We start from the raw sequence: 22,368 nt of genomic DNA, 5'->3' as shown, positions 1-22,368 counted from the left end.
ATAATTTATTATATTATATAAAATTAGACTATTTAGTTGCTTTTCGAAAGTAGATTAGTATTTTAAAACTACATATCCGATTGATAGAATTTCGTGACTTAAATTTACTTTGATTTTAAACATATTTTCAAACTAAATAAATTTAAGATTTGAAGACAAAATATTCAAAGACAATTATCTTGAAATTTGCTGAAAAATTGTCTAAGTTGTGTCTGCAATAATTATGAGTGTAATTAAAAAGAAATTTAAATATTTACTTAAACATTTTTAACAAATGCAATTTTAGTTTGCCAATTAATTAAAACCAGTCTTGGATTTCTGCTGATGTTAGGATTATAAACACATTCATGCATATTATCAATGTTCAATTATTATACTAGTTCAGTCTTACTACGTTTCTTTGTATAATATAAATTATAAATTGTTAAGTGTAAATATAGTTATATGTATATCATTATATATATATAAATAAATCATGTTTACATTTAGGGCATTTAGAGTTGGATTTATAGAAAGTCGATATTGCTGTTGCGCTTACCGGTATTAATTCTATTTAATACGTTTAATCTTCGAAATCAATAATTTTTTTTTATGCAAAAATGATGTGACAGAGCTTTCTGAATTTCAAATTAATATCTAATATTTATATGCTTGTATTTTATTCTTATTCAATTAGTGATTTTACTATCCTAATAAGTTTAAGTGATCTAAATAAAACATAACTTAAATCTTTAGGTACAAACTTCCTCATTTGGATTCAAAACGCAAGATCACATATCATACAATACTTAACTTGAAAATAATTTTTCTTGACAGTTACTGTAGTATTAATTTAAATTTCATTACACATTCATTATATTTTATAAAATGAATTAGTTTTTGTATTATTATTATTATTATTAATGTATTATTTAAATATAATTATCAAACGTCATATAAAAATTATAACACATATAACTATATAAGTCATATAACCTTAACAATTTAACATGTATGTATTTTCAATAACCTAAAGTTGAAATATCTGTTCAGTTAAAATTAACTTATGACTGATGAATTATAAGACATTTAACTAATAGTGAACATTTTAATATAAAAAACATCTGAAACTCTAAACAATAATAACTTTGGTAGGTACAGTTTTCAAGCCCAAATGGTGTAAAATGTAAATGCTCCTACAAATACATGTTGGTACAATTAGCCTGTAATAAATGCCAGTATAATTAACAATTAAAATCATTAACAGTCCGAACATAATTTGTCCACATTGCGTGTATCTACTTTTAGCCTTGAGCCGTCTTTTTCACCAACAAATAAACCATTGTTTCCTATTTTTTTCAATTTTTTGCTAAAAAACAAATAATAGGTAAATAAAAAATACATGTTTTGCGAGACTCAGGAAACGATGCAAATAATCGTTCCAGACATTGCGCATCCACTGTTATTCAAGGTAAATGTCAGATTTCGTAATTTAAATTTTATTTTTTTAAATATTATAGATTTTTCTCATCGATTCCTGCAATTTTTTAGCAGTGCAAATTAACGATTAAGTTAAGTAAGTTTAATTGATCAAAAATTGGACAAATGTACCAAAAATACTTAAGTTTGTAAAAATTGGAAAATAATCAGCAGTGTTCCAAAATATAACTAAAGCAACATAAAAAAAAATATTTATAATATTTCAAATATTGATCAAAGTATAGATTATTTTTCTATTATCTATTTCTATTATTATTATTTTATAGATTATTACGAGATTAAAATATATTTAAAATTTGGTTTAGTTACTTATGAGGAATGACATTGATCATTTTGAAAATGTTCGTATGAATATAATATATAATATATATATTATAATATAGTATACATACTATTAATTATATACAAATTTAAAAAAGAGACAACTACCTCCGTGTTATGTGTATAATGCGTATTTCAATGTAAATATTTTCAATCTGTTTATAACACATTACAGGCTATACAACATTAATAAGTCTAAAAAAAACTGCAGAAAAAATAAATGTTAATGTAGCCTTTACAATAATACAATTGTATTTACATATTTTCCTACTAATCACAAAATAATTAAAACATTATAATATTATCGACCTCGTTTTTTATTGTTATGATTTTGTGACACAAGATTTTACTAATTTCCCATCATAATATATTAGTACCTACCATATGGAATTATGAAAAAATGTACTTATTAAATTATAATGCACATAATTAATAGAACTAACAAAGGACTTAAGTGACAATCGTATGAATTCAAACTAACATCTATACAGGTATAAACGTTGTGTGAATTATAAATAATAGTAAATTTATTGTGTACACTATCCACTATCCTGTTTAATACGCCTTAACTATACAATTATAAATATTTAAATTATTATTTTATAATAATTTAACAATTTAAATATTATTGAGAAAGTAAAATGGTTATATATTATTCATTATACCAAGTGAAAATTAAAATTTTTATCATTAATATATAATAAATAATAATACATATTCAATGATATGTATTTATTTTTTCAAAAAAAAAAGAAAATTTGGCCTTGTAAGAAATTAAGAACATAATATAAAAAAGAAATACAGAAATGAGTATTCATGTGAATTCTTTTTTTAGTTATGGATATATTTGACCTTACACGCGTTTTAAAATTAAACTTAAATAATATATAATTTTTCAAATTTAACTTCCTTAACAAAAAAATGTGAATATAGGTAAGAAAAAACTCTACACTTTTCAGATAAAAGCATCAACTAAATAATTGGTCATTAGTCATCAAAATGCATGTACATTCCATAATAATTTATTAATTGCCTCTATGGCCAATTTTCATCTTACACTTTTATTAAAAACGATGTATCAATATTCAAACTCCATTGATACTTAAATATAATATAAAACAACTAATTAAATTTTATTCGAAAATATAACTTTTTAAATTTGTATAATTATGATCTCATTATAGTTTTAAAAATATATAAATACATTAATTATAACATTTTAATCAGTAATGCAGTGTCCAAAAATATGTAAAATACAAATATGTTTAACACGTGAAAAAATATTTGATTGTTACTTTGTTCATTAATAATGAATACATTAAATGTAGGTCATATAATAAATTCATTAATTATTTTATTCGAAGATATTATTTTTATTGCGGTCTAAAATGTTCAAACCAATATTATAATTATTGTTATATTTTGTTAATTAAGAAACAATTCATTTAAATAAATTTTAAGATACCTATTATAATTTCAATAACTTTCTTGATTATTTATCTATTTAAAATGTAAGCGTAGTTCTATGATTTTATAAAAAACAAATTATTAAATTGTATAGCATTTTTTTAATCAACTAATTATATTATTGTCTTCAAGTAATTGATACATTATTAAAAATTAAATTGATAAGTTCGAAAACTACTATAATTTATTTGCTGCAATCATTTGTCTATATAATATTGTATTTACTAGGTAGTATAATATAGTATTTCATCGATAAGATTAAAAGTTTAATCTGCAAAAACCTATACATTACTATGAAATTGTTTCATAAATAAATTATAAACACTATTAATAGAATACAACTAAATATCGTGAGTATATTTATTATTTTTTATTACTCATAATTTTTATCACAAGATATTATGAACAAAAATTAAATTTTTTTTTTTGTTACTGCGTGTTAAATACAATTGTACATCTACAGATTGTATTGTAATAATTTTTTATTAATGTTTTTTTTTTTGTTTATTTGTCATTTTGAATATTTGTTAAAATTGAACAAGTTTCTAACGTCCTACCATTTGATTAGATCAGAGAAGGTAGTTAACTACGCCTCACCATAATTTATTATCTTTCCTCAAAAGTATTTTATTTATCCTAGTATTTACATTAATATTTTACACTCATGAAAAAAATAAAAATTGTAAACAATTAAATATGCTGCATGTCTAATCATATTTTGTTTATCTCCTGCCAAATGTTTGGTATCCACCACTGGTTAGATTAGGTTGACATTTTAAGTATTATTTGCTAATTAGTTAAATATTTGCTTTGGTATTGAATATATGCAATTTGAAATAGTATGAATAAATAAAAATTAACGTTTGAGTATAAAAATGGATTAAATCTATCAAGATAAATTACAAATCTAATATTTCAGATACTAAAGGACTTATAAGGTGTCTGTTGATTTACAATGAAACGTTAAACTATTTTTTAGTTTTGAATGTTATTACTTTGTTAGTAGAAAAGTGTTTAAAACATTTCATAATTTTTAAATATGTTCCTAAAAGAAATTATAATTACATAACATAAATCAGGTATTTAATTTGAATAGTTATCCATGAATTATAATTTTTGTATGTATACCTATGAGGTATCTACGATTTTAGATTGTTTAAAGTAGTTTATACCATTTACTTGTGACTGTACGAGTACCTACTTCGGTAGGATTCCGTTTCTAAATCGAGTCTAGCAATTAGTGGTTTGTGGCGCTAATAAAAACGCGCTTGGAATTTGTTGTAGGTACTGTATTGAAGCGTGCTCAGTGATAGTGTAGAATATAGTAAATACATGATGGTTGGGTTTTATAAGTATAGTCACTGTGACACTGTAGTTGGGAGTTTCGATTCAAATTTCAAGTTTTCAGTTGTAAATATATGCTTTAAGACTAGATAATAAATCGAAGTAAATGAGTCCTTAACATTCTGCAGTTTCTATGTTTATACTTTCATCTGTGTTTTTGTTAATTAATTTTAAAATAACAAGTGCCTTAAAATTAAGAAGTTAGTATAATCGTTAACTATAAATTATACACAACTTTCCATGAAACTTAAAAAATTAGTAATACTCATTACACAAGTTTTCAAATAGCTACATATTATATGCAACAATAAGTATATCCTTTAATAGTATTTAAATATTTAAACTGTATGTATTATATTATAACCAAATATTAAATATATATTCTAATATATATCAGGCACTGTATATTTCACAATAAATGATAATAATAAATAATTCTAAAGTTGATAATTTTTCTAAACACAAAATAAAAAAATATTAAAATATTAAAAAATATATAAAAAATATATAAAAAATATTTTGTACACAACTAAATAAAATTATATTATTCTCAAACGTATTTTTTTTAACAAATTAGTATTTTTCAATAAAATCAATGAATATTTAAGTAGCATTAGTTGTTTAATAGTAACAAAAAAAATCGACTGGAAATTATAATATTATTGTCATATTGTATCGCTATAATTATGAATTATAACTTATAAGCGTTATTCTTGAATTATTTGTTCTTTAAGTTCATAAAACCATTGGTTTTGCACAAAACCATAAGTTGCGCAAAATTCAACAAGTGGTTCATAGATATTAAACACAAAAAGAATACTTTGTAAAATAAACGGATTATCATATTTTACGCCATTCAAAATTTTATTTAAAAAAAAACATTGTTTTTGTGTAAATATTAAATATTCATATTAACCTTGATAAACAAAATATGTGTCATAGGTATATCATATTAATGTTTATATTTTTTTCCTCTCAAGAGTTTTCAATGCAAATTGGTTTAATTTACATGACCCTAGGCAGTGCATAAATATTTGTAACCTGTACATTTATTTATTTTATTAGATCAAATCCGTTAAATTAAATAATGATCGTGTGGAATAAAAACAATTTTTAAATAGTCTATAATATTATGTATGTCATCTTCAATAGTGAGACTGTTATATTGAATGTTAATATTTATTTTATCCATGTTTTCAAATGCAATAGAAATACACTTCGTAAATACTGTCTTACAAAAATACTCTCATGTGTTACACAAAATATTGAAATAAGTATGACTGGAATTCATATTATACCAATGGCAGTATTGCAATTTAAAGTATAGTATGTAATATTGTACAACACAAGTTAATATTTACTTATGATTTTAACAAACTATATTTAAGAAAATTGTACTCTTCCAAACATGTTGAAACATATTATATGTAATATAATATAATAGGTATGTTCATAGGTAAGATGTAACAGCCAATAGATATACTAAAATAGTGTACTTCGTAAAAAAATGTTCATATTATTTGGACAAGCAGAATTAAGAGTTAAAATGAAGAGGTGACATTCACTAATTTAATACTATATATCTAATAATATGTAATAACCAATTTGAAAAACGTATTACAAAATACACATTACTTATAGAAGTTGTTATAGTAATAACTATTATTAAAATACTAGGAAAAGGTACTTAACAAAAAAATGTCATATGTGTTACAAAAATAACATTGACATAAATTTAGTTCATCGACTGTGGTTCATCGCCTATGATGATTATAATGATATTTAGATAATAATATAAAATGGAAACTTGACAAGAATAGGTAATGTGACATTGGCAAAAAATATTTACAAATATCACAACAGTACATAATATACTCGTGTCATGCCTATTGAACAAATCGAGGAGTTGATAATTCACAAACGTTATGACATAAATTTATGGATGAAACTTGAAATGAATAAAATAAACAAGTAGGTATACCTACCCTTGTTTAGAAGTAATACTATTTAATATAATGAAACTGTATTAAAAATTAAAAATAATTTTTATAAGAAATTTAATAATGATAATAATATAATATTTAATCAATTTAATTATATTTATAAACGTATAATTTATAATATATTGTATAAGTAACAATATTATTTTCGGTTAAATATTTGTGCTTGATCACAAATTGTGTGTATTATCAATTATAAGCATACTCTTAAAATACTATTATAAATCATAAATTAATTTAATTTTTCATTAAAGAATTATCATTAAATTTCAACCTTAAACAAACCTTTATAATACCAAACTCAGTTATTTTTTATTTTATAACATACCTACGTTTTGTTTTAAGAGCACCCATAAAACAATAAATTACTTTTAGTAATAAATTCACAATATATGAGTACTAAATACTTTAAAAAAATGTTTTTAATCTTTTAATATTGCATTAATCAACGCAGTACCTTTAAAATTATACCATGTGCCCAAGCAGTGTCTCACTTATAGCTTATAGATAATAAAATAATGAGCAAGGTGACATGTATTGAATATTACAATAGGTGTTTATAGGATAGTTTTTTTTTGTATATAATATAATGTGAATCGCTGTAGTAGTATGTTTTCCACAGAATTAATTGAAATTTTCACTGGGGGTGACAATCGTTTGAAAGTACAAAACCCTGGACTACATTTTTAATCATTCAGCGAGCGAATCGATAGTATTAAACAATATAAATAATAATAATAATAACAAAAAAAGAAAAAGAAAAATCGTCTGCTAAACATAGTTTCGATGACAAAACGTGACCGTATTAATGATAGTTACATAAAGCTACGTAATTGTTTAATATTATATGCGAATTGTGAATTGAGAAGAAAACATTAATAACTGTCTACCAATGGAATTGGCAGGTTTCCATTCATCGTCTTGATACTGCTAAATTACTAGACAAATTTGTTTTATTTATGAATCCACACATATTTACAATTTTTTTAATCAACAAATAAGAACAATACATAATATTACTTGTGAATGTTTCTTAACCATAAAATTCTTTCTAGTTATATAGTGACAAACAAAGTACAATATAATTAAATTTCGTTTCTTTTATTATTATTGAATATGATTCATATTATATATCATATTTTAATATATTTTATACTTAACAAGGTACCATAATGTGGGGGGGGGCAGAAACACAACGATGTATAGAAAATCCAAACGGGTTTCTTATAAATTACCTATTCTGATTTCTGACATATTAACAACAAAATATTTATTTTTAATCTAGTTCAAAACGTATTAATATTATTATTGCCAAAAGGACGAGCAATATATTTTACGACGATGCGCATCGTTTTGCACACAATATTTCGATTAACTTTTATGTTACAGATAAAAGAAGACCAGAAACGTTATGCGTGCAGCACATCTTCAAATATTAGTAGTTAATCATATCGTTTTCAAACTCACAGTGAATATCTCAATTAACAACAATAAATATAAAGGCAAAGAAAAGACATATAATCAAGCATTCGTTTTTAACAAAAATCTCTTTTAGTAAAACCTAACTGCGTTTAGAATTGCTTTTCGGTTAAAGGTAATTATCATTAGTTTTAAAAACAAAAGCATACGCCCTGGCCCACCCAACTCTGTATCACATTTTTTTTAATGATACCGTATTAAAAATTAGTTCTAACGTTAATGTAGCCTTGAACGTTTATTATTTTCAATTTTAAATTAATATTGTGGTAAATTTAAAATGTTTAAACTCTTCAATGAAACTGGTACAATTAATATATATGACGTACAAGCGTGTTATATTTAATCAGTTATACACATATGTGTAATGTGTAACAGCATTAGTATTTAGTGTTAGTATCTTATATGTTTATGGATTGAATAATAATAATAATAAATAATAATAGTAGGTAGTTTATGATCAGTCTATTAACTGCGTTATGCGAACTCTATAGTTAAAGTTGTTTCAAATTATAGAAGTGGACGATCATTAATGTGATAATGCCGGTAATGAACTGACCACAGAATGTTTTAAGCAGAAGAAGGAAGTTATGTTTTATAAGCAGCAATGCAGCATGTATATTGAAAATAAATATAAATACTCATCAATCATTTAAAATGTAGACATATTTTGGCAAAAACAAACAAGAACAATCAATTTAATTATATGTGTTATGACTATTGCATAATTGATTAGACGAACAAGGTGATAATAATATCCGGTGTAGGCCATTTCGGGAAGGTAGCCAAATCATATACATATATGATCTGTGCCATAGAGGTATAGATAAATTATTTACGTTGTATGTTATACGTACTTAAAATAATATTTACTTAGCGTGGTAGATATAGAAATGTACAAAATACAATATTTAATAGGTTGTAAGAAGAATTATATTGCAGATAATAGGTAGGTTAATATGTATGCACATCAATGAGATGGAAATAACACTATCGTGGTTTCCGCATCAAGTGTGATACCACATAAAAAAAAAATTTATATGAAAATAATAAAATAAATTATTGTCATGTTTACAAGGTTTTAAAATAATAGTACAATTTCTATACAATAATAATATAATAGTATAATAATTAATCTAACATAACATATCTATAATTTCTAAGCTTGAGGGATAAAATATAATTCTTGTTTTAGTAATAGAGCTTTTCAAATAAATTTGTTTATAAGCCACAAAAATTGTCAAGGTTTTTAAAATGTATTGATACATATATAGGTAAACAGCTATAAACCAGCATCCACCTATACCCTATGGTTTTTTGACTTTTTTATGATATAGTTGGGACTTATTGAATAATGGATTTCCTTGTTTTGTAATTTTGTATACATCACTCGAAAACGACCCAACACTTGGGGGTGCGTTTTATGTGTATCCGCAAACACTAAAATGTTATAATATGCTCAACGACGTCTACACACATAACATTATAATATGTACATTGTATAACAATCAATGTCTGTACACAATGTTAGCATGCAGTTTGAATTAATAATTTCATAATCTGACATTTTCGAGCACAGCGTGCGTTTGAAATATTTATACTGAAGAGCTTTTTCAGGTGTTGAGAAATGTAATGGTACCTAGTAGGTACGAATTATACCTACACGGTATGTCGTTCATGGTCATCTGAACGATACTGAAACGGAGGGGCCGAAAACGTGGTGGAAGGGGAGTAAACTTTGCGAACCGAGAGGTGGCATTCAAGGACGGGGAGTTGTGGGGACCAACAGTGAAAGTGCCTTTCGGAGACGCGCTGGCGCCCGCGGGCGCTTCCATACCAGATCACTGCTGCTGAGGCCATTTACCCACGGCGCCTCAGGTACTATCCTACACTCTTGTAAGCCTCACCACAACTCTATTTTTTTTTCACGTGTGCCCTACGTCGGTTTGACCCGTAACGCACCTTATAATATGTAATTGTTTCCATTAGATATCCTATGTAATAAAATATGTACTGCTTCGACCTGTCCCAGGAACAAATTTGGTCTCTAAATTATGAATAAAGTGCGCAACGTTTTAAACAAATAATTAGTTAAACATTTTGTTTTAGAATTTTTTGCACCATTTAGAGCTTCTCGGAAACTGAGAAAATGTTCAACACTTTACAACACCAATTTATTTTAGCGAGTATATGGCAAGTATTTTATAGTGATATTATTTTGTTATGGAATGTGTAATTATTAATATCGAAGAAAAAATTATAAACTATTTATTACATGTTTATAAACGAGTTCTAATAGTTACATCTAATCAGTAAATCTAGATCTAGTAGAAAAAAAAATTAATAATTCATTCAAAATTAATGAAAACGTATAATCTCTAAAGTTTATTATCATGTCAATATTTTGCATTCAAATTTAAAATGTATAATATAACAACTTATTGCTGTGTTGTGATTTAATTAGTTTAGTTATAGTTAAAGATATTGATATTTTTTAACTATTTTTTTCTTACTGATATTATATGTGATAAAAAAAATTGTTTGGAATTACCTTCGTAATATTATTATTACTTGTTACTTAATAGTTAATGCGCATTACTATTTGTGATTGACATTCTCTAAACAACAATAATATTGTTCGAGAATTTTATTTTTGCGGACACGTTTATAGTATAATATATATGATTTATTCGTAGTAACGATTAATGCATATTACCAAGCATAATGTAAGAATTGGTTTGTGATTTCTAGTACTTATATTATTCAAATTTAATTATTTTTACTAATTTTTTGAAATTAAAAACATATTAGGTATAGCAGGTATTCGAAATTAAATTATTTCTATACACATACGTTTAATAAATTGTAATAAAAATGTCAATTTTGTTATAAAATAGTTTGTAGACAATTTCAGAAAACTCCACACTAATATGATTTATTTTATTTCACTATTGGTATAAAACGATACCTAATTTAATATATTCTTGAACAATACTGCAGTTCCCTTGTAAAGTAAATATACTATGGTTATTTACTTAATAAACCATATTTTGTATTATCCAATAGTTACTGCAACATTAAATTACATAAAATATAATGTTTTCTTTTATATTGTACAGTGTATTGTACATACTAGTACATAATAGTATACATATACGTATATTTGTCAAATAGTAAATCAAATAAAACCACAGAAACTAAGTTAATTAATGAACAAAGACACAAAGTAAATGTAAATGTCTTCGTTATTACTGCTGTTATTAATGATTACATTAAATGGCTATCTTTAAGTACCAGTAATTATTATATAATAAGGTAAAATGAATAAGAAAGGAAAATTGCTATTGAAAAAATAATTTTAAAACTAAATAGATTAAATTATTTTATTTAGTTGACTTAACTGAATGGTTGTTATAATCTTGATAGTGCTGTAATACATCAATGAATAACAGTTTATGCATCCTACGGTATTTTGAATGATAATAATGTATAAGATCGTGTAGAACAATTAAATTCTACAATTTGAATACCTTTCTATAGTGTGTGGGCATACCCAAGTTTATGCAGTAATAATATTGATGACACATATTAAATTAAAAGCTGAGAAGCCCAAAAGCAATTCAAAATATAACCATTAATTAAAATCAACTAGTTTACTTATCGTTTGGTAATTAAAAAATAATAATATAATTGCGGCTCTCATTATATATTATATATATAACTAGGTATGAGTTTTTGACGGTATAATACGTTTCAATTTTTCTCAGTTAATTAATGCTATAAATCAAAGTTCCACAATTTATGTGCCGTACAAACTATTGAAATTAACACTAATAATATTATTGTGTATTTTTATGGTTATTAGTTGATTAATTAAAATGTTTACCTGAGGAATGTTCATGGTGTTGCCGGTCATCCTGTAAATGATGCTGTATCGGGTCCACGTGAATATGGTGATGGTGCAGCGTGCACTCGGCATCAGTGCAGTTAAGCATGACGTTTTTCCCTCTCTAATAGTATGATTTATATGATGCGTAGTCTACCACTATGACGTCCGTAATCCACAGGATATTGAAGATTTCGGCCGACCGTTCTCCATATGCGAAAGTCTCGGGTGTTCGATAGTCCACGAGATCATCTATAGAATCTAGAACACATCACAACACACGTGGTTAACGGATGAATACACGCACATGACTAAAAGAATAATAATATTGTAAATCCTAATCCCTAATCTCTGGGGGAAAAAAAAGAGCGATTGTAATATGTAGGTACACAGTTTTATTTTACGTCGATAAACACTCTAACAGTCTAATGTGATAACAATAATATGATTCATTTTATAGTAGACGTTATTACTATAGTATTAAACACACAAATCTCCACATGGCATGGACATGTTTCGAACAACACTCATTTTCAATTAATAGTATGATGCACAGCTCAATCTATACACAAACACATATTCTTATCGACGTCTATATATGTCAAAAACTAAGTGTTCGAGGGATAATTAAATGTTATTGTCGATTGCGCGTTTATCGAGTAATTATAATATAATCATATTTCACACAAATTATTGTTGTATAATATATATATATATATATATATAATATATTACGGACAATATTTTGCGGATGATCAAAACGTCTGTGGGTGGGTACTTATATCAGCTGTTGACGGCAAAGTGTATGACATGTGTGTACACATAGCCGGTAATAATTGCATCCATGTATGCACCGATATATATTATTATAATACAACTGTACAAATGTGCATCGCACATAATGATCAGTTATTACGGGTCCGATTGAAAATTTAAAATCATCATTTTCGGACGCTCGAGGGGGGAAACGCAGTAAGTACTTTCTTTTTTTTTGCTTACCAAGCTCGAGTTTCCACCTACGGACGAACATTGCGAAAATAAAACGATAATTACTATGCGCGCTATAGGATCCCATGGATTGATCACAATGACTGTGCAGACCTCATTAGAGCCATAACGTTGTAACGGTTCGATATAAAATCATATGTATATTGTATGCAACACGATAGTCGATGTATATTTTAATTGACACAGAAAATACAATAATATTGTGGGGATACAGTTTCGCGCCATTCGGCTTGTCAAAAAACAATAACTGACGATATTAAAAAAATAACAATTTTTTGTTCAACTCACTGCCTTGCAATGTGTGATAACAATTATTATTATTAATAATACCTATTTTTGTCTCGATTATTTTATTTATTATAAAGTTTATGATAAATGATTTGAGGATAATTTTACGCTGTTGCCTACTAGGAGTGTAAAGCGCATTTATATTATGATGATATATATTATTATAAGACGGCGTGGCCTATTATACTGCTGTATATTGATGATGGATTATTTCGCTGGCGTTCAATTATATAAGCTCTGCAGTTGCTTAAAAACTCGCAGAATGAAATTCAGAGTTTCCGGTTGTTGAGTATAGTTATATTTTACTATGACACTATACATGTATATACGACACATATGTACAACCGCTATCGTTTTGTATGGTTATCGAACATTTAATAGACATTTCCAATTTCACTCATACACTTGCAGCCTTTACCTCTTCTGGGTTTTCATTTAGATTATTTCACGACTTAAAGGTTATGCGTCACCTTATACGTTTTTATATAAATAACAAATTGTTATAAAATATAACTATAGCATTTATTTGGTTTTATTAATTTGAATTATCAAAGTACACATTTTTAACAACTGATATTTATTTAAAATTAACAATACCTACTTATAGTTATTGTTATCAGTGTCAACCGATAAAACTTACACCAATAATAGCTGAATATTTATTTAAATTACTTGAAACTTTAATGACAAACTAGTATAATTATTCTTGCTTGTAGTAGATAATAAATATATTGTATTTCTAAATTTTCTTATACTTTTCATAAAACAAGTTTATACCTTTAAAAGTTTTACTGGTAGGTATATTAATTTGAAAAATTATTATGCACATATATGTCAGTGATTATTAATGCCAATTAATAAATTAAACTTAAAATTATAATTTAGGTACTACTTTTTTATCACATATTATATTATATATCAATAACGTGTATTTAGTTCAATTAAAAATGAAAATTAATTGAGTCTTATTGCCTTTTTAAATAATGAAACATAAAAAAAAATGATACTGTTTATGAGCACGTACCTACTAATGTGATTGAACATTAAAAATATTTAATAATAATATTTAGTTATATTTTTTATTTTATTTTCATTATTATATTAATCTAAAAACCCAAATATGTAGTATATAAACACTATTCTATAAAACGATTGTCTCATTCTCATAAAAAAATATATACACTTTTGCGAATAATTAACGTATGATTCAATTTCTAACTATATAATTGGGTAATTAAGTAAAAATAAAAAATTGTATTTAAAAAAAATATCTATTTTAATATTTATTTGCCAACGGTATAGGTATTTATAACGGATGTTATTTCACAAAATTTGGGCTGAACACCAAACACGTAAGCCGCTATAATGGAACACATAATAAACTAAATTATGCTTCCGGTGTATAATTTGCATTACACCAGTCGTATAAAATGATATTTATGTAATCTAGACCATTAGAGTTCAGATGGGTTTTCAATTTGTTTGCGAAAGTTAATTAGACGCTTGCAGACATATTGTACCAATATTCTACACCATTAAACATAACACTGTTATTGAAAAAAACATCCAGGTAGTATAATGTTACAGTAGCCTTTTATGGTTGTAATATATAAGTTGTCTATTCATTACAAGTTAAACGAATACATCCTGTTGATACGCAAATAGTATGTAGTATACAAAAATGCTCTGAATATATTTTTAGTAGTCCTCATTATAGTCTTTACTAAAATTGGATTATGATATTTTGTATTTACTTATTAAATTTATTGTATTTTTATGGTTATTTTTTCGTCAGTGAGGCAGAGTTGAATATATTTAATATTTGTTATACCTGCTACTTGTTTATTGAATGAAAAAAAGAAATCGTCCGTGTTATAGAATATTTGAATTCTAGTTAGTAAATTTAATATTTTTAATAAAAACATAAATATTAGTCTCCTGTCTAAAATAATAAAAATTACTTTCAATAAGTACGTAACTGTAATTATGTAATCAAAAACAATAAGTAAAATTAAGCTAATGACATGATTATTAAATATAATAATTAAAAAAATATCTTATCTTAATCGTTAAAAATGTATTATAAATTATAATAGGTAGGTACTTGGCCATTGGTTAACAATATAATTTTCTTATGACACATTTTATGTACCTAAATGGCTGAATGTCATTCATAAGAAAAACCTAATTAAATACAACTTATTCAGAAATCTGATGTAACATAATGGAATAAAGTTAAATACCTTGTATGTTGTTAAAGTAAAATTGATTGGAAATTATAAATTCTCTTTAACACGTTTTAAAAATCTTTAGTTAATTTAGTTTAACCATAATTTTGTTTGTGTCAGGCATTTTACTACACTCAACCATACTACCTTAATAAATTACTTCTTAAATTAAAATTCTAAGGTAACAAACGCATGTGTCTAAATGGATTTAGTAAAAATACAATGTGATATAACACTTTTCAGAAAAAAAAAATTATTACATGCATTAAATGATACATTATCCAATGATTCCAATGTAACAGATCTTTTTATATGTAGGTGGTTATATTCTTTATAACTTTATGTACGTTTTGCCTGTTGTTTTTAATAGTATAGGTAAACCCATATTATTATCGATTCCACTAGTAATAATATTCATGTTATGTCTAGAACGAATTTAATATTAGGTTTACGGTATTTTAGTTGTATATATAAAATACAAAGAATAAATATAAACTTAAAAGACAATCTCAAAATGTGACTGCTATACTGCAGTTTGATGGGAAGCAAATGAAATTCCACTATTCACTATGATAATATGGTGACAATTTGATACTTGGGTGTGCCAAAAAATAAATAAAAAAAACGTTCTCTCACAATTTCTGAATTGTTACGCGTTCTGATACAAACAGTCTACACTATATGGCTAGAAAGCCTGAGGCCGTCTGTAGCTATAACACAGCAGCCACCGCCGGTATACTGCTGCAGTATTATAGGTACCTATCCTACTATATAATGGCCACGTCATCGGCAATTTTAATACACGGCCACCGATTATTAAGTCTTTATTAAGCACTGCCATCGATCTATTCTATCCGTCGTCTATCGATCGGTTTCGTTGTTGCAAAACATCGGGTTAGGCACCGGCATGATCACTGCCGAGTGCCGACACCCGAGAACCGGTCCGTATGGGCTTTGCCAATGTTGTGCCACTGCCTATAATGATAATAATATGATGTATAATAATATAATAGGCGCAGTCAGTCAGTCGATGTCGCTGAGGTTTTTGAACCTCGTGTAGCCCATTCATACAATATTATTATACGAATCGACAATGTCACACTGCAGCAGCAGCGAAATGCGGGGAAACTATACGACGCGTGCCTATTTTCATATTATGACAACGGTTGCAAAATTCGAAAAAGTGTAGCGACATCTGCAGCTGTATTAAATTATATTATGTGTTTTAATTTTGTTTTGTTTTGTTACTAGTGAAACCCAATCGTAGAACTTATCGACCTCTGCAGTAATCTGCAGTACGGATACTTTGGAACCTTTCACTAAAATGTAACGCACACGATCAAATTTATGACACACGCCGCCACTGCCGCCTTGCGTACAGGCAGGTACAATATAATGTTTTATTGTTTCGATGAAAATGCATTCGCGTGCGCAGCATTATACATAATAATATTATATACGTTTCCCATACACACGCCGCAGTGGCAATTCTAAATAGGAAAGAACCTTGATGAAGTTCCTTATTGGTTTACTTCCTGCAGTGGTATATAAACAAAACTGATAGTGTATTAGAAAAATTCCACAAACTCCGGTGCACAAAAACTGCGTGTTGATTTTCATTCCACCGCACGCTTATACGAAGGCAAGTACTTAGACATACGGTAATCATTGTGTTATGTGAGCTATTATCACAAATAACACATTTTAGTTACATATTATAATACGTTGTATTTCTAGTGAGTACACTTAATACGATACGGATTGTTTGTGGTCATCTCGATGGAATATAATAACAGTGGAATCTCTGATCAATTTCTGATACATGTAGTCTTGATCGATCGGTGGTCGCGTATACCCACGCAAAGAAATCAATCATATTCATATACATCGACTATAATATACTTAGGTATATCAAGGTTTGGCTTTATTTTATGTAATATATAATAGGTACACGTTATAATGTTATTACTACGTCATAAACTATACTGCGCAGAACGTATATGGCATTGCGTTTGCGTAAGTACAATTTTCGACTTATATATCTTTCTACGACTGGAGCGTTTATTAACCTCTGCAATGTGAAAACATTTTCTAATATTTCTAACCACAATATCGATAGAAACAAGTACCTATACCATAATACATGTAAATTCTAAACGTCCAAATACAGTACGAATTATAATATTATGTGGAATAGTCAATAAACGACAACGTTCCGAGCGAATATGATACCCACCAAACAAATATTTTAGTTGCTGTATACTAAATTGTTTTAACCATGGATGCATTTTTGAATACCTAACCTAACCTAACCTAACCGGACTTACCGGATCTTGAGGGATATTGACATCCACATATATGAGAATAACTCCCATTCAGTTTAGGTATAGGTACCTACTGTCTCGTCATGCGACGTCAATCATTCGGTATATAATATGTACAACTTCACCTAAAAGTTTAAAACATGTTTCGTACGTTTTGGTGTGATGTATTCATTTGTTTGACAAGGTAATACAATATTATGTTCCGCGGTAAGCTATGCCGAGGCGACCACGGTCAAGGTGCGACCAACGGGTAAGTGGTAACCAAGACGTTTTCCATTACAGGTCATCAATCTTATATAACAACGGACGATGCCGTCTGTCTCACCTCAGTCTTATTCACGACGTTTTTTGATGATCGTCGCCGTCAGCGAGAGCGTTTAATATAGTGGTACTATGCAGTATAGGTACTATGTGTTAGTGACAACATTTCGGTGGAACGAGTCTTGAACAAGTCTCGCTATATCAACTCCAGGTCGACAGATATGCCCCGCCCCAGAGGATTACGCACTTGGCGCATGCCCATAAAGTGGTAGGATGCAGTGCATCAGTCACCTATATAATACGTTATTCACTGCGGTTCCTTTGTAAGGACAATTTATTTTACTACCGTTATTTAAAATGTACATATGGTAGGTGTTTTACTACTCACTTTAATATCAATTAATAGGTACCGTGATATTTAAGTGTAAATTTTAAAAAACCCGAGTAAAAAAATCTCAGTAAAACACTAATTTAACACGGTATAGGTATAAAAAATTATAATTTATACTAAGTATAATTTGTGCTCATTATTATAGCAGTGTATAATACACATATAACTATAGGAATTAGGAGGAGAATGTAAGGGATCCCTTCATGGTAATCTATTTACCTCATACGCGTTTCCTTATTTTCAAAAGTCTAGACTTTTTCGAGAATATTAATTTTATATTATATTTTGCAGAAGTCATTGCAAAACAATAAATTTTTTTTTAAATGCGTATTTTACAACTTTTTATTCTTTACATTTTTTACGTTTTTACTTTTTTGAACAGAATTATACATTTTTTATTTCATATGCCTAAGCCAAATATTTTTTTGAGTATTTCTATAGATAAAAATCTACTTCTGAAGTTCTGAACCATAGTGATTAATTGACTGCAGCACTAACATAGTAATACTGCAGTCAGAGTAACGATATACTATTTTATAAGAAGGATTACCTAAAAAAAAATAATTGATGAATAATTAAATATTACGAATCAAAACATTTTATAGAAGCGACAATTTTCTTGTACAATTAATAATTGGACAAAACTGGTTGTGATTATTGTTGTATATGATTTTGTCCAACCGGCCCATTGCCGGCCATTTAATACTATATATTACTACATAATGTATCGACTACTCGCGGTTTACAACTATTACTACGATATTACTACTACTATTATTGTTATTATTATTTATTATGCATAGACCTTGAGCTGATCAGTCTTCCAATATAGATATATAATATATAATAAGTATTATGTATATAATATGTCTATATATTCAGGTATTTTCTTTGAAATCGTGAATAGATGTATGTTTGTGTACCTACCTATTCAGAAATGTGAAAGGTGAAAGAAATTTTAAATGAATGGTCTACAACTTACAAGTAATAATATGTGATACAAAAACAAATATATTTTATTATCAGCATCGTATAATTTACTTGAAAGTTGCAATGTAGTGATTTTATCAAAACGAGTTACTTGAATGTTAGTAAAACAATAGTGTTCATGTGTCGTATATTATTTATTTTAAAAATACCAAAACAATATATTAATATACCTTGAAATAAAAATTAAGAAATATTTAAAATCTAAAACTAAGTTCAATGCGAATTTATTTATTATGGTCTATAATAATATATGTTATACACAGCAGGTAACTTAGTTTTGACTCTAAATGTGTTCGTGAGTATTAATAACTGCACTATGATATATATGTATTATGACAGTCTGCATTATATCAATGCTAAACCACCTTGAAAATAAATTATTATTGAATGACATGATTTGTGTTCATTTTTTGTTTTAAAAATATTTATGATAGTTTTGAATTACATTTTGATACTTACGTTTAAAAAGAATTTATATTGAATTTACACTTATCATTTAGTTATACACACTTGATAATATAAGTACTTATATCTACCTCAAACTGGATTTGTATAAAATATTTATTAAGTACCTACGTTTATATTTAATTAATAATTATTGACAATTTAAATTTAAAGTAAATAAGTACACACTAGGATACCTAGGTACGTATAAATATAATGCTTATGCATTATACGCAAGTTGTGTAAAACGCCAGTAATTATTATAATAATGATGAAATAATATAAAAAACAATAATTTCAAAGAAATGTAATTAAAACTATGTGTATATTCCATTTATTTTTAATGGAAGTTAAATGCTAGAAACTTAATGAACGGATAATTTCGTCTTTAGAACTGCAGCATTAAAGAGATGAAACGAAATGTATAAAAATTAATTAACTGGAACGATGAGTATTACTTTATTAATGTTTGTCTTAACGAAAAATTAATATTTTAATTAGACATTCTATAATCTATAAAATCATTCCGCGTTCAGACGTGAATTCAAGAACATTACGGTAATTTAAATTAATAAAAATCTTAAGTCTGACCATCGAATCTTTTTGTCACCATTGATCACGGTTTCGTGTCAAGGGAAATTAATTTTTTAATTTATTATTATATTATATTATGAGTATTTTTTTTTTTAATACAGAGCGAAAATAATATATAATAATATCTGATGCCGTCGAAAGGTCAACGTGTATAGATCGATATTATATTATTATTGTTTGCGTGTGCAAGTACCTATATCTATACCTATAGGCTATGTATTATTATTATTAAATACCAATACAGTATATATATATGTATATTTATAATGTATTATCCACATATACATTTATTACAACGACGTATATATATATTATATAACCCTCTACAAATGAGATTACGAACCTTTAGTTCGTGTCCAGCGGGTGGCGGGCTTTAGTTGCGATTTATCCACAAGGCATGTCCGTCAACGAACTAAAATACGATATCACAATATCATGTTGTGACATACGCATCGTCGATGACGATCGTATTAATATTATGATAAAACTATTATTATTATGTCATGTATAATATGCGTTTGTGCGCATATATTATGTTTTACTTTTTCGTATATGGAACGGATATGAGTCGATCAGAGGATGATAATATTAAAATTGTGTGGAAAAATGTCGAACGCGTCGGAAAGAAATTCGAAGCGAGGTAAATATCGACGGAAGAGAAAAAAGATCGAAAGAGATCGGCGAAAAACGAAAACGATTTAAATAAAAAAAGCGCGATTCGCGAATGTGATTGACACGCACCGGCGCACACTGACCCGCGGTGTCCGCAATATTATACGCGCCGCGCGCTCACGCACACACGCACACGGTCGCGGGGCCCGCGCGCACACCGACCGACACACGCACACACCGACCGACACACGCACACACCGACCACACCGACCACGGACACACGCGCCGCGCACACGGTTCGCTGAGACCGCGCGATGGCTGAGCAGAGGACGCTATACGACGCGAGACGGACTGACGTGAGACGCGGCGCACACGTATATAATACGATAAATGGAAGCCGCGCGCGGTATGATATCGTACCAGCGGTCGAGAGCGTCGAGTAGGTACGTCTATTACAGCAGCTGCAGCGTAGACGCGCGAACGTGCACACACTCGTGGGGCGCGCTCACACGCACACACGCGGCGGCGGTACCGGCCGACGAGACGGCGGCGGCGGCGGCAGCGGTGGCCCCTTCCCCGGGTCGGGCAGCCACCGCCGTCGCCGTCGGGGGGGAACCGCCCCACCTTCGGGGTAACCGGTCCGGCGACGGCAGGCAGGTACGCCCGGACGAAACGAAAAACGAGCAGAGACTCCATAACGAACGCCATGGTATAGGTCAACGGTTCTACCGTTTTCCAGTTTTCGCGACAATTTAATAGTAATAATAATCATATCGTATTGACAACGCGCGCCGCTTGTTCATATATGTTACGCTCGCTTAGAACATTATTATGTGTGTCACATGTATCGCTGCATGTATAATTTACAAATTAGTTATTATAATATTATTATCATACACTTAGGTGTGCTATACAAGTGTACAGTTTGTGTAATATTTTGAGTGTGTGTGTACGACCCTATAAAATATTATGTTGGTATGGTACCATATAATACGCGTGCTCTGTGCCAAGTTTTGGGCCGAGAACGCGAGCGAAGTACCGATAGTGCAATAAATATCCGTGTACCTAGCATTTTAGGACGTCGTCGCGTTGACGTGACACGTAGATGATTTAGTTCGCTGGCCTGCTGCTGTGGTGCCGATCGTTTCCGCCATCGTCGTGTGTTTCAGTATAACATTTCACCATTAAAATATTGTGATGAATAGACATGACATTATAATATTACGATTTAATCAACAGCAAAGCTTGTAAGATT

At 28.2% G+C, this 22,368-nt stretch overlaps 1 protein-coding gene across 2 annotated transcripts in view; it reads right to left on the bottom strand.

Annotated features, from left to right (window-relative positions):
- Nucleotides 1–21,559, bottom strand: part of LOC111030263 — a 128,374-nt gene extending 106,815 nt beyond the window's left edge. The window contains exons 1-2 of one of the 2 annotated variants that reach the window (XM_022309676.1): nucleotides 20,845–21,559; nucleotides 11,974–12,234 (exon numbers count right to left, since the gene is read on the bottom strand). In XM_022309676.1, the coding sequence (XP_022165368.1) occupies nucleotides 11,974–12,082 (109 nt within the window). In that variant the 5' untranslated portion in view covers nucleotides 12,083–12,234; nucleotides 20,845–21,559. Of the gene's footprint in view, nucleotides 1–11,973; nucleotides 12,411–20,844 lie in introns of those variants that run through there. The other variant, XM_022309678.1, reaches the window with a different exon arrangement.
- Between the last annotated feature and the right edge of the window lie 809 nt (nucleotides 21,560–22,368).

The sequence above is a fragment of the Myzus persicae genome, unplaced genomic scaffold (genome assembly GCF_001856785.1).
Source record: "Myzus persicae strain clone G006 unplaced genomic scaffold, MPER_G0061.0, whole genome shotgun sequence".
NCBI classification, from domain to species: Eukaryota; Metazoa; Arthropoda; class Insecta; order Hemiptera; family Aphididae; genus Myzus; species Myzus persicae.
Note: the sequence above shows the minus strand (reverse complement) of the source record. Positions and strands in the feature narration are given on the sequence as shown.